At 28.3% G+C, this 14,489-nt stretch overlaps 1 protein-coding gene across 1 annotated transcript; it reads left to right on the plus strand.

Moving 5' to 3' along the window:
- The first annotated feature begins 530 nt into the window (after positions 1-530).
- LOC123215041 (F-box protein At5g62510-like) lies at positions 531-1,986 on the plus strand. Its single transcript, XM_044635082.1, has 2 exons — positions 531-1,493; positions 1,581-1,986. The coding sequence occupies exons 1-2, from the start codon at positions 669-671 to the stop codon at positions 1,806-1,808; spliced, it is 1,053 nt and encodes a 350-aa protein (XP_044491017.1). The 5' UTR covers positions 531-668; the 3' UTR covers positions 1,809-1,986.
- Positions 1,987-14,489: the final 12,503 nt, after the last annotated feature.

Genomic DNA, 14,489 nt, shown 5'->3' on the forward strand with positions numbered 1-14,489 from the left:
GAGAAACGTGGCCCAATCCTGTTCGTGCTTACAAGTGTGAACAGTGTTGATATATATCAACAAAATGAAATGATGGGCCAGATTGCAGTGCTATAAAACTGAAAGGACAATGCTACACTTCAAGATAACTATGAGGGTCTTTCGTAATTGTCCCTCAAACATATAAAAATGCACGATGACTGTAACAGTTAGGGTTTTTGATTATTATTCTTCAGAATGAAAATACGCAGCAGTCTTCTAGAATTCTCTTTATTCTCTCTATGAACTTTTTGCTTGCTTGACCTGTTTGATGATTTTTTACTAGTCTAGGGTTTATTCACATGGTATCAGAGCGTCAGACCATCGTCATTTACCTGGGAACTAAGAGGTAGCGCTTTGTTATGTGATTAAAAAAAAGTAAATTGTGCATTTTTATATGTTTGAAGGACAATTACAGAAAGACCCTCATAGTTATCTTGAAGTGTAGCATTGTCCTTTCAGTTTTATAGCACTGCAATCTGGCCCATCATTTCATTTTGTTGATATATATCAACAAACAGGAACAACCTCAAAGACGACAATTTTACTCAAGACTACAGCAGGCAGAACACAGTTTCCATCTCCGACTGGTACGTGCTTCAAATTCAATATTAGGGTTTTTATTTTATTTGAAATTCAGTGCCTCAGACATGGAAAAACGGCTATATTTAGCTTCATCGTCATCGTCAAAATCAAAATCAATTCCTCCCGATTTGATCTTTGATATTTTCACGAGACTCCCCTTCAAATCTCTTATTCGTTTTAGGTGTGTTTCCAAGCGCTGTTACTCCATCGTTCCCAATCCATCTTTTGTAAATTTACATGCTATTCGCTTTCCATTCAAACCACTCGGCTTGCTCATCACCTGCCCCACCACACTCCAAACAGGCCAGCGTTTTTTCTCCGTTGACTTCAACGGCGGAGCTGCCGTTGATCTCCTCACTATCCCTCCTCGCTTCTCTCGGTACTCCACCCACTCTGTTAACGGTTTAGTTTGTATGGATTTCGGCATTTGCGCCACTATATGTAATCCCAGTATGAGGCAATCTGTCGATGTTCCATTGATTTGTTCGTTAAACTCTCCGTTGGTAAATTCAACATATTATTGCGTCAATTCATTTGGTTTTGACCCTATTAGTAAGCAATACAAAGTTCTAAATTCGTGGGGTATTCCTGGTAGAGAAACTGAGTATAGGGTCTTCACCTTGGGGACTAATTCATGGAGGCTAGTTAGCGGTGGGCCGCCTTGCTACCCTCAACGCCAAAGCATTTGTGTAGATGGGATTGTGTATTTAAGAAGTTGTACTTTCATGTGTAGTGAAAATGGAAATGTTCTGGTGGCGTTTGATTTGCAGACTGAAAGTTTTAGTGTGATTACATTGCCTGAACGGGCTCCAGAAGATGGCCGAAAGTCTGATTTGATTGTGTTTAGAGGGCGGCCGGGTCTAGTCAGTTATCGGATTGATAATATAACTGTAAGTATTTGGATATTGCAGGATTGTTTTAACAATGTATGGATTAAGCATACTTTTCTGTTGCCTTTGATTTGGAATGGATTGCAGCCACAGGAGGAGCAGAATTACATTGTTGTGGGCACTGTCCCTTCAGGCGAGATCTTACTGGTACCGAAGATTTTATCAAGTCATCTTTTTGTTGTTTATTATGATACTGAGAAAAACTGTTCAAGGAAAGTTATTATATCTGGGCTTCCTGAGTATCGGCAGAATGATTTATTTTCTAATATCGTAAGTTTCACCAATTATGAGGAAAATATTTTGTCATTTAGGTAGATGGGAAGGGCTTCCTGGCTCACAGAATTCGACTTTCTGTGGGAAAGGGAACACATTTCGTGGTTCTGCTTTTGTTGTAATTTTATCTTGTAGATGTTCAAGGCTAATGGATAAGTAATCCATTTATCAACATTTTCACCTTGATCATAATGGCAAAAAATTATTTTCATTTCTGCAATAATTTAGGCTAATCTTCATGAATGATAAACTTCATAATGTTGGTGGCTTGGGTAAACTTGGTGTTGGACTACAATGACTGGCCCTTCTTGCTTAATCTGTATATTGCCCAACCAGCAACTGAATAAAACTTGCTTCTATGACTTGGTTGAATTTGGTATAAGGTTATGTGATCTTAATATTTTTAGAATGGGTTTAGCTTCATTAGTGGTGCAAGTTTTTGATAATGTTGGATATGTAATTGTTTTAGCTTCATTGGTATTGCAATTTCTCTCCCAATAGATTAATAGGAAACTACAGACAGCAAAAATAAATTATATAATCACCCACAAGAACACAAATAGAATTACGGAAACTATCAATCAACAATGAGAGTATAAGTTTCTCACTAAATAGAATTACAAGCAGACGCTACCAAATCTCAAGATCAAACAGTCTTAACAATAATAAGCAATCATTTATAAGAGTTTTTTTTTTTTTTTTGGTGAGTAATTTTTTCAAAGTTTCACAAGTATAATAAAGATTCGAACCCAAATCTTCTATTTGAATGTTTTAATGTTTCATTCGTTTTGTTAATCTTTATTTGTTGAGAAAAGGTTTATTTCTCAAAAAATGATTAATTTTGGGCTCAATAACAGTGATTGAAACTCTAAAACCGATCTTTGTCATTCAAAACAAAGAACAATGGGTCTTGAACCTTCACATAAAATTTTAGTTCAATCGAATTACAAAAATCAACCTCATTCGTAGCAGTTTATCAAAGAACAATGAAAAAGTTCTACTTTCATTTCTTCTTTGTCGGTCAAAGCTACTTACCTCAACTCTCTTGCCCTCTAAGATTTTATTTTGTTAATACTTCATAATCATATAGATTTGACCAGGCTCAACTTAACGTATGAACATGCCAATGCCATTTTCATATTCAAACAACAGAAGAAAATTTTTGCCACTTAGCCCATGGATGGAGAATAACAGGCTTTACAGCCAACTAATCCATGACAAAGTTTAAACCAACTCACTTTTCTACTCTTTGGAGATTGTAGAATAGATTTGGTTGTGAATTGTGAATTGATTTGTCCATTTTACATTTAGTCCTTGGCCTGCATGTGACACAGCTCACATGGATTGATATTCCCTACCAGGAAAAATCTGAATAGAAGAAGACTCAGATCTGGCTTTGTAGTAGTTGATGAGTATGATTTTTAAAGACGCCAAACATTTTTGAAGACACTTCTATTCATTTATAAGTTAATGAGGATGCAGAATCAAGATATCACTGAACGCTTTTATAGTTTTTGTGAAAGTTAGTCGCTTTTAATGATGAATTTGAAGAGGTTGATGAAAACACTACGGTCTAAACTGAAGAGTTGTGAGGCCAAGGATAATGAAGCCACAAAGCATTAGGTTAGAAATAATCCACAGGAAAGCTGAAAAGCTAATTGCTCAAACTCTCAAGAGTGCGGATTCTAACCCCCATTTCTTCTGAATCCCCCATTTTTTTTAATCTGTCCGCTACTACTACATCTCTCTCTTCCCATCTTCCATTTTGTGTTATTGGTTACATGTTACATTAATAAAAAATATAAAAAATGGAATGTTTATGTAAGTTAGCTTATAGATTATTCCGGCTTCAATAAAATTACGTGCATACACTTTTGATATATAAATACATACACATATGGATGTATCATGATATGATTTAATGATTTTAAATTAATGATAAAGTAACATTCAATCATATGATAATATATCTATATGTGTATATATTTATATATAAAAAATAAATACACATAATATTATTTATACATTATTAAGTTAGACACGTTATATGAAATTCCTAAATTTTAAATGAGTTACGTATATTACCTAAAATTTCTAACATAAAATTCCTAAATTAGAAAAAAGAGAAAGATGGGGAATAGAGGCGTTAAAGGGTCGGGTTGTCCTAAGGCCTAAAAAAAGAATGGGTTAGGGGCTAATGGATAAGATCCATCAATTGACATGACAACAAAATATATAATTTTAAATTTTAAAAAATAAAAAATTATATAATATAATAGATTGATTTGCAAAATGAGGCACGACAGAACTAAACCTGGACCGACCACATACATCAATAGAGGGGAGTTACTGGTAGAAATTAGATTGAATTGGATCATAAAAATTAGGAGGCGGTAGAGTTATAGCCAACAACCTTAATTAATATAATGCAAAGGCTAGAGGATTATTTCCCATCCAAGTTTTAGTTTAATCTCGAAATATATTTACAATATTTCAAAAGTTCAAACATTTATCCACAGTTTAACTGATGTTAAATTTTTCTATTAAAAATAATAATAAAATCGTAATTTTATTATTAATATTAAAAAAATAAAATTTATTATATTATTTTCTTATATTTTAAAAACTAATAATGTCGTCATTTCTTAAAGTTTTCTAATTTTGAAAAATAACATTTCATCATTTCCAAAATCTAGGGTTTCTATCTTTTTTCAACTTTAGCCGCCTCCAAAACTTTTAAAAATAGCAATTTCACCCCTTTTTAAACTTCAATTTTTGACCCTTTTTTTTACCTAAGTCGATAGAAAATGTTAGTGTGGTGAAAAGATATGATACGATGAAAAGATCTTTATCTTTTTGTTATACAATACAACAAAAGAATCTTCATCTCTTTGTTGCACCATTTTTTCTCGTAAGCTCAAATGAAGGAAAAAGTTGAAAGGGACGTCAGAAACTGAAATTCAAGATAGCGTTTAAATTTTTAAATTGTTACATATATATTTTTTGAATTGAGCAAAAACTGGGGTGGGAAATGTCTTTGGCCTAGTACAAAGTCTCGGCGTTTTTCACATCTTCCATGACTGGGAAATTATTCTTCAGAACAGCCCAAACTCTTTAGCATTCACAAGTTTCTTTTTCACTTGTACATGTACATGATTCACATTTTCAGCTCTTGCTTGTCCGGTTCTACTTGTAACCACATATATTTTCAAGTGGTTAAATCAAATTTAGTGGATGTCCCGTTTCAAAATCCTCAATAATATCGGCATTAATTATTTATTCAAACTATTAAAACATATTATTCCTTTATTATCCTTTTTTATTAATTATGTTGATTTTCTATATATGTTTTGTATTTTGAATCAAATTATATACATAAATAATATATATAACTTTATACACAAATAATAATATATTATCGTATGATTAGGTTTTATTATATTTCTTCTTTAAAATTATTGATCACATATTTATATGTCATTATTTATATACAAAATTATATATATTATTTGTATATATAATATTATTCTTGTATTATTTGAAAAATCTCACAATAAATATTTTGATTAATAAAATTATGTATATTTATACGACTATAACAAGTATTAATTTAAATATAAATAATGTGTTGTTATATGAAGATAATTTTTTATTAAAAATAAAATAATAATTAATTATATATTTTTATTAATATTCAAATTAATGCTTATAAAATATAATATAATTTTTTTTTAGCTTAATATATATTCTATAAAGGTTAAATGACTTATTTCCACTCAAAGATTATTTATTTCTCAAGTTTACACCCTCTAAATTTTAAAAAATGTTTTACTTATTTATATGTTATTAAAGTTAACTAAATTCGTTTATTTAAAAATTTTATCTTTTTTTTTTTAAATCAAGTTTAAAAAATAATATTTCTCTTATAAGATTTATTTTTCAATCACCGACGTTATTACTAGAGCCTCTCCTTTCTAATGTTACATTTTCTTCTAATAATCTTTCTATTTATATCTCTCTCTAATTACTTATCTAAACAGTTAAAAATTGGTATAAAAAAATTATTAACTTTTAAAATTAAAAAAAAATAAAATAAAATAAAATTTTAATTTATTTTTAATATTATAAATAAAATAATATTTTTATTTAAAAAATTTATATATTTAACCACCTATAAATAAATACGGTGATTTTTCTAAATTAAATAGTTAGAATATGATAAATAAACAATGTTTAAGAGGGAACAAGTGTCATCCCGTCGAGGGGTCCACCAAAAATTTAGATTTTCTAAATTACAGAGCAGGCAATCTTTTATGGAGCCTAGAAAACTTAAAGCACGTGGTTTACGTTATGGTCTGACGAAAGTCAAAACTACCCCTAAACATTTCAAAATCTGGATAACAATTTTCATATTTTTTTAACTATTAATCAACCCTAGAAGTTTGAAAATTATATTATTTATACATATTAGCCTGAATTTCGTTATGTTGAATCATTAAGTAACTTAGACCTTGTAAGAAAGTCTGTTAAATTTTTTTAGGGAAAAAAAAAAAGCAATTTCCATGCAAGATCCTTAGACGGGAAGGATTAATACAAATAGGCTGTTTAAAATTTTTTAAAAACCAAATCAAACTAATATTCGAATTAAAAATTAAAATACCCGTAAAATTGATTCAATTATTAGGTTGGAATATTATAAAAACCAAAAATTTAATTCAATTTTCAATTTACTAAAATTTGAAAACGGGTTATTCAATAACCAATTCGGTTTTCAATTTAAATAAATATTAAAAAATTTATATTCAAAATATAAATATTTAATTGTGTTTTGAATGTAAACAAAAAAGTCAATTACCTGTGTAAGGAAAAAATGCACATTCTTGATTTTTTTTTTTTCTCTAAATGTAATATTTTTGAAAAGTGACATTCTCTTTTCCTTGCATGCTTCTAGCCTAACCCATAGGTTGGGAAATTGTGGCTCATTCTCCGCCGTTGGTTTCTCAACAATTATTTTCCACACATTTTTACTTGTTTTGTTTTAGCTTCAAAAATCAAAGTCCAAAAAAACATAAAGCAATTAATTCTTGGCTTAAAAATCAATTGGCAAAACTAACTAACTAACTAACTAACTAGAAATTAAGTCTAAATGTTCATGGTGAAATTAGAGTTATAATTATAATATTAATTTAAAAATCCATTATTTAAATAAATTCAATTTATTTATCAATTAATTAATATATAAATTCGGTTTGGTTAGTCTTCCTAATTTTTATTCAACCAAAATTTTAGTCTGGTTCCGTCCTTGGATTTGTACACCTCGTAAATACAAAACCCAAAACCCTAATCAAGAGGGGTAATAAGGTAATTTGACAGTCAAATCCCATGTGAATTTCTGAATATTCCGTTTTGTAATTCAAAGGTGTGATGTGATAGTGACACCGTTTTCAAACGTCATCGTTATTGAAACGGCCAAATGACCCTTCCCGCCAAGGTTCGATAGAAGTATGACCGCACATACAGTTGGAAACTGCTATTCATGAATGAATCTATGGATATATGTTTTTTGACTAGATTAATATATACTTATATTTATAAAAATATATATAAAATTATTTAAAAATTATTTTATCACTTAATTGTCAAAGTCAATCTTTTAATTATCAAATAATATTTATAATATTTCATCCAAATATTATAATAACAGTGTAATTAATTATTATTTTGTCAAGAAATTTTAAAATATTACCATTATACTCTACTAAATTGAATTATTAACAATATTGTGAATATATAAAAAATGTTTTGCCTGTTTTGTTAAAAAAAAAATTTATATTCACTCTATATATTTTAAAAATATTATTATAATTTTAATAATTTATAATATAACATTTATATACGTTTAATTTATTACCTTTTATTTATAGTTGTTCAAGTAAGTTATAATTCTTTTAATTTAAATTAACATAAATTAGGATACAAAATTATTTCTGAAATATAGTGTAATTTAGTTTACGGGTTTTTTTAATCTTTTCAATAATAAATTTAACAAATTAAATATATGGGTTGAAAAATTGACTTTTCTACCTTGGGTGAAAAATAGTCATACGGCCTTTTTAAAATATACAAAAATTATGGTCTCAGCTCCGAATATAAAATCGAAAAAAAAAAAAAATCCGAATATAATAAAATCGAAAGCCTGCTAGGCTTCTGCTATAAATTCCCACCACGCCTCTCCAATAGAGCACGAACTCCCCCACTCCACTAATACTATCGATTCTGAAAGTCATATCAGACTTCTCGCTCTTTCAATCTAGTCATGTTGAGTTACGTAATTTCATTCATTACCCATTTGAGATGGGCATGTGAGATATTATTCCAGCAGTCTTTCTTCAGCCATCGCTACCTCGAGGTGCCGGAAATTTACGAAGAAGGAAGCGTGGTTGTCCGTTGCCACAGGCTGAATGGCAACGAAGGTGATGAAGAATGTGCAGTGTGTCTTTGCAAGATTGAACAAGGAGAAGAAATAGCAGAGTTGAGATGCGATCACCGCTTTCATAAAGTTTGCTTGGATCGATGGGTGGGATACGGCCGTCTTACCTGCCCACTTTGCCGTGATTCTCTGGCTTCTGTTCCGCCCATCATCCAGTTCGGAATGCAAACTCTGACTTTCAAGAAATTCAGCTCTGTGACTATCACTGAACGCGATTCATGGTGGTTAAGATAGAGGTCAATTTCAGTCAATTTCTACCTTCTTTCAATCACAATAATATCTTCCAGAAGTCATTTATACAACCATACATATATGTATATTCCTTTTCTTATGGGATTCTCTCAAGTCTTCTCAGACGGAACGGAATAGTTAAAGAATTCCATATAATCTTCTGAATTGTAACCAAATTTGGATAATATATCTACCGTCTTATTTATGAGGACTTATTTTGATAGAGCTTTTCCAGGTGCAAAGATTCTTAGATGTTCATTTACCATCATAATTTAGGATTATTGGATTATGATTTTGAATTATAAATATAAGAATAATTGATTATGCGTTAATAAAAATTTGTATATTTAGTGCATCTTATGACTGTTGAATTATGAATCCAATAATCCTTGTTTAGCAAGTAATCTAAACAATTAATTACCTGTGTTTAAATGTCCAATATACCTGATACTTTACCTCTTAGATTAGAAATATAAAAAAATATCACATTCGATAGTTCAATAATTTAAAAAAAAAAAAGAAGTTCTTATTAGTATTTGGATTATGACTTAAACAATTTAAAGATAGTAGTATAATTCTCATTAGATTATTTAACATAATATAAAAAAATTATGCGTACATATTTTTTATATATAATTTGGATACATAAATGATATATCATTATATGATTGAATGATTTTAAATTAAAGATAAAATAATACTTAATTACATAATATCACATTATTTGTATATAAAAAATATATAAATATAACATTGTTCAATATAATAATACAATAATTTAGATTAAAATTCTTTTATAAACTCCTTGAGAAATCTCTTGTGATAATCTCACACACACGTGTGCATATACACACACATATACGTGCATGCGCACACACGTGCACACACATGCACATGCATGTATACACAAACACAAATATAGAAAAATTATTAGAGTAGTTTTAAGTATAATAATAATAATAATAATATAATAATAATATGTTATTATTATTTATAATTAATTCTATATTTATTATTTATATACAAAAATTATTATTAATGCTCTTAGTTTGATATTATAAGTTTTTTTTTTTTCACATTTTACATTACACTATAATATATTATATTCCTCTCCATTTTTTGATTAAGCAAATTTACCTTCTTCTTTTTTTCTTTTGTTTTTTTCTCATGGCATGCTTATGGGTGGCAAACTGTTATCGAAATAAATGAAACTGAAGAGACATGCATATAGAAGTCAACATCCTTTACTTCTCATAATTATGTCACTACATTCACGTTAAACACGATAAATTTTTTCCAAAAAGGGGTCCACGTGCGGCGTCTTGCTCTTCTCACGTGATACACAGAAATACGGTAAATCAAAGTCTAAGGCTTCAATTTCTTGGCTAGGCCCTCTCTCTCTCACGTCAGTGGATGCTCATTGTTTTACGTGGAGCAGCTTTCGGCCCTACGTTACCTGTCCCAGTCAAAAATGTGTGGCTCTCCGCATTCCTCGTCACTGCAGCAGCCGGTCCTTTTCATTCACTTCTCAGGATTCTCAGCACTACTTGAATTCCCGCTCAACCTTACAAATGTCAATACTTCATTTGCTTTTGTTATATCACACCAAGGGTATAATCAGTAAGTCTAAAACAAACAAGAACACATTAATTTTTATGAGGTCAAAAGACTTATCGTCGTTGAATATAAAAAAGTTAAAAACTCTAAGAAAAATACTATTTTTAAAAATAAAAAAATTAAATCAAAATTAAATTTATTTTTAATATTAAATATAAAATAATAATTTTATTATCAAAACTAATAGATTTAACTACTTATAATTATAAATAAAATTTTAAAAATTAAAAAAAAAACTTGATAAAATAACATACTTTGAATAAAAATAAATCTTTTAATTTTTTATTATAAATAATATTATATATATTCTATTTATTTTAAATATATAAATATATATACATTTATATATATTATTATATGAATAAATATTATTTTATTTTAAATTTAAATTTAATTAATCATGTAATAACAAATATAACTATATATATATATTTAAATATTTAAAACAAATACATATAATTATATTATTTTTATGATTAGGGGTTTAATCACTCGAGTTGCATGCCCAATTCACCGAACAAACCACCATAGAGACTATAACCCTTTCATTAATGAGAAGGAATGCTCAAAGCCGCCTGCAAGTTACAATATGTTGACCCAAAATCAACGTCCTAGACTTTTAACCAAGGAGCCTTACTCTTCTCAAACTGGCTAAATCCAGATTTAATACAGGATTAATCAAGACCCAACACAAGCCAATAATTAGGGAAGTTATTAATTTTGGCCAAATTACCCATACATTAAGTAAAAATACCCAATTTCCCTATTCAAAAGTAAAAATACCCAATTTTCCTATTTCTAAGCAAAAATGCCCTAAACTTTTTTAAAATACGAATATTACCCTTCACCACATCTATATAAACCCTCTATCTCACTCTTATTACACATTTCATCTCACTCAAACATTCATTCTCACTCTCATTTTTACTCAATATCAATTAATACGGATTCATTCAGATGAAAAAAGTTCGTATTTCTGAATTTGAATCGAAAAAAGGCTATTCATAGAAAAAAAATATTTATACGAATCTTAACTTAAAAACTTAATTTTATTTGTTAAATCCAATTTATATGTCATGCAAAAGGGGTACTTGAATATTAGATAATAATATAGGGGTTAAATGCAATGTTAGATAAATATATGGGTATTTTGATATTATACAATATATAAAGAATTTAAATAACATGTTAAGAATAGATAGATATATTTTGATACAAGACAACATACAAGGGTGTTAAATTAGTGTTAGATAATTATGGGGGGTCAAATGAAATGTTATAAAAATATGAGGGATATTTTGATATTAAACATTGTAAAAGCATTATAAATGAAATTTTAGGAATAGATATATGTATTTTGATATGAGACAACATACAAGGGTGGTAAATGCAATGTTAGGTAATTATAGGGGGCAAAAAAATAATATTAAAAAATATAAGGACTATTTTGAAATTACATAATACATGAAATATTTAAATAATAGGTTAAGAATAGATAGATGTTTTTTGATACAAGAGATCATAATATGGTGTTAAATGAAAGGTTAGATAATTATAGAGGGTTAAATGAAATGTTAAGAAAAACATGGGGGTATTTTGATATTTCATAATATATGAAGGATTTAGAAACATGTTAAGAATGAATAGATGTATTTTAATAATAAGAAACATACGAGAGTATTAAATAAATTATTAGATAAGTATGAGGGGTTAAATGAAATATTAAAAAATATATGAGATATTTTGATATTAAACATAGTAAGCAAGCTTTAAATTAAGTGTTAAAAATAAATAGATAGATACATTTTGATACAAGATAATAGAAAATGCTGTTAAACAAATTATTAAATAATTATAGAGGGTTAAATGAAATATTAAAAAAATATAGAGGGTATTTTGATATTAAACATTGTAAAAACGTTTTAAATGGAATGTTAAGAACAAATATATGCATTTTGATACAAGATAACATTAAAAATATGAGGGTTTTTTGATGTAATAACTTTAGTGTGAATAATTTCTTCATTTCATATTTGTTGGAATGAGTTGTTTGAGTATTTCTTTATTTCATTTCATGTTTGATAGTAACATCACTCAAATCACATATCATTATTTCCGTGACAAGATTATTTAAAAAATGAAATTAAAAGGATATCCATAAATAATAATAGATAAAATACATTGTACACATACGCACATATAATAAATATATATATAAAAACATATGAAGAATGATAAATAAACAATGAGCTAACTAAATATGCACCCATGATCTATTCGATACAGTGGAAATACAACTACAATGCTAAATATCGACGTATGGAGGTAGATGACTCTCGGAAAAAATCGACATTCTGTGACAATGCCAAACACTCAAAAAAACATAACATAAACACGTCACAGTCACCGAAATGTCAACTGAAAATCTGAAAATATGAATCGATATATCTTGAAAGGACGAAAATTGAAAAAACAAAACTGAATTTCAAATTTTATACTTTGAAATACCATAAAATGTCAATAATCGAAAAATCGTTCGAAAATCTTCAAAATATGAGTCGATATATCCTAAAACGGTGAAATTTGAAAAAACAAAACTAAAATTTGAATTCTAAATATTGAAATACCCTAGAATGTCAACAATCAAAAAATTATTCGAAAATCTAGAAAGTACGAATCGATATATCCTAAAATGGTGAAATTTGAAAAAACGAAAATGAAATTCGAATTCTATATGTTGAAATACCCTAGAATGTTAACAATCAAAAAATCAATTGAAAATCTGAAAATACGAATCGATATATCCTGAAAGGACAAAAATCCAAAAAACGAAACTAAAATTTGAATTCTATACTTTGAAATACCATAAAATGTCAATAATCAAAAAATTGTTCGAAATTTTTCAAAATACGAGTCGATATATTCTAAAATGGTGAAATTAAAAAAAAAAAAACTGAAATTCGAATTCTAAACGTTGAAATACCCTAGAATGTTAACAATCAAAAAATCGTTCAAAAATCTGAAAAATATGAGTCAATATATCATAAAAGGGAGAAATTTGAAAAAACGAAAATCAAATTCAAATTCTACATGTTAAAATGCCATATAATGTGAACAATAAAAAAATTGTTAGAAAATTTGAAAAAAAGACTCGATTTATCCTAAAACGGCAAAAATAAAAAAAACGGAATTTAAATTCGAACTCTATCAGTTGAAATACGTAAGAATGTCACTAATCGAAAAATCATTCGAAAATCTGGAAAATACGAGTCGATATATCATAAAACAGTGAAATTCAGAAAAAAGAAACTGAAATTCAAAAATATGAATCGATATATCCTATAAACAAAAAAAACGAAATATTGAACTGAAATTAAGTTATTACATCGTAAAATATGTCCAAAAAACAAAAAAATTAAAAAACTGAATCTCAAATTCGAAAACTACATATTGAAAAACCCTAAAACATAAAAAACGGATAAAAAAATCGAAAAAAACACGTTGAGAAACCCTAGATATGAAAAACATCAATTTACCTCATGAGGAAATTTCTACTACCAACGATATTCACGACGTCAGCACACTGTCACATGGTAAATTTTAGAAACACCCACCGTGGACTAACTAGTCTCCACCAGCTTCCTAATGTTTTGAAAACGCTATTTAACCCTCTAACCCACGGTCAATCTCTCTTTACCGTAAGAGAATTCGTCCTGACCATGGGATTCCCACAGATGGACTGTCGATCACTTTGGACACATTTTTCAACCCAAAATTCATCGTTTCGACCTCCAATTTCAACAAAATCAAATCTACATAGACTATAACATAAAACCCCTCAACAAATTCAATAAAAACAACTAAGAATCAAAATATTTTAAACATTGTTCAAAATCGAAACCCTAAAATTTTAAACTGTAAAATCTCACTCAGATCTCAATAATATAAACAATAACTTGATTCAAATAAGATTAGAAAAGATATACTAACCTTCTTTATTATTTTTGGTGTTTGACCATGGGATAACCACGGAACGCAAATTTTTTTTTGAATTTACACAATGAAAAATGTGGAAAATTACTGTGGGAAAGAAGAAAATTTTCTTTGTTTATATATAGAGACAGTTTAGTCATTTCACAAAAGTTGGATATTTTTTTTTAATCTAATTGTTTTAAACAATTTCACTTAGACCCCCTTAATTTTGACCATTTATTTAATTTCCCCAATAATTATTACCCATTTAAAAATGTTATAAGACCAGTATCATAATTAGTTCCTCAAACTGAATTTTTAAATAAAAATAACAAGATCACGAACTTTACTTTCATATTGAATTGACCCTAAAATTAAAAGAAATGCACTCTACTTCTAAAGGGGGAAAAAAA

The sequence above is a fragment of the Mangifera indica genome, chromosome 4 (assembly GCF_011075055.1).
Source record: "Mangifera indica cultivar Alphonso chromosome 4, CATAS_Mindica_2.1, whole genome shotgun sequence".
Taxonomy (NCBI): domain Eukaryota; kingdom Viridiplantae; phylum Streptophyta; class Magnoliopsida; order Sapindales; family Anacardiaceae; genus Mangifera; species Mangifera indica.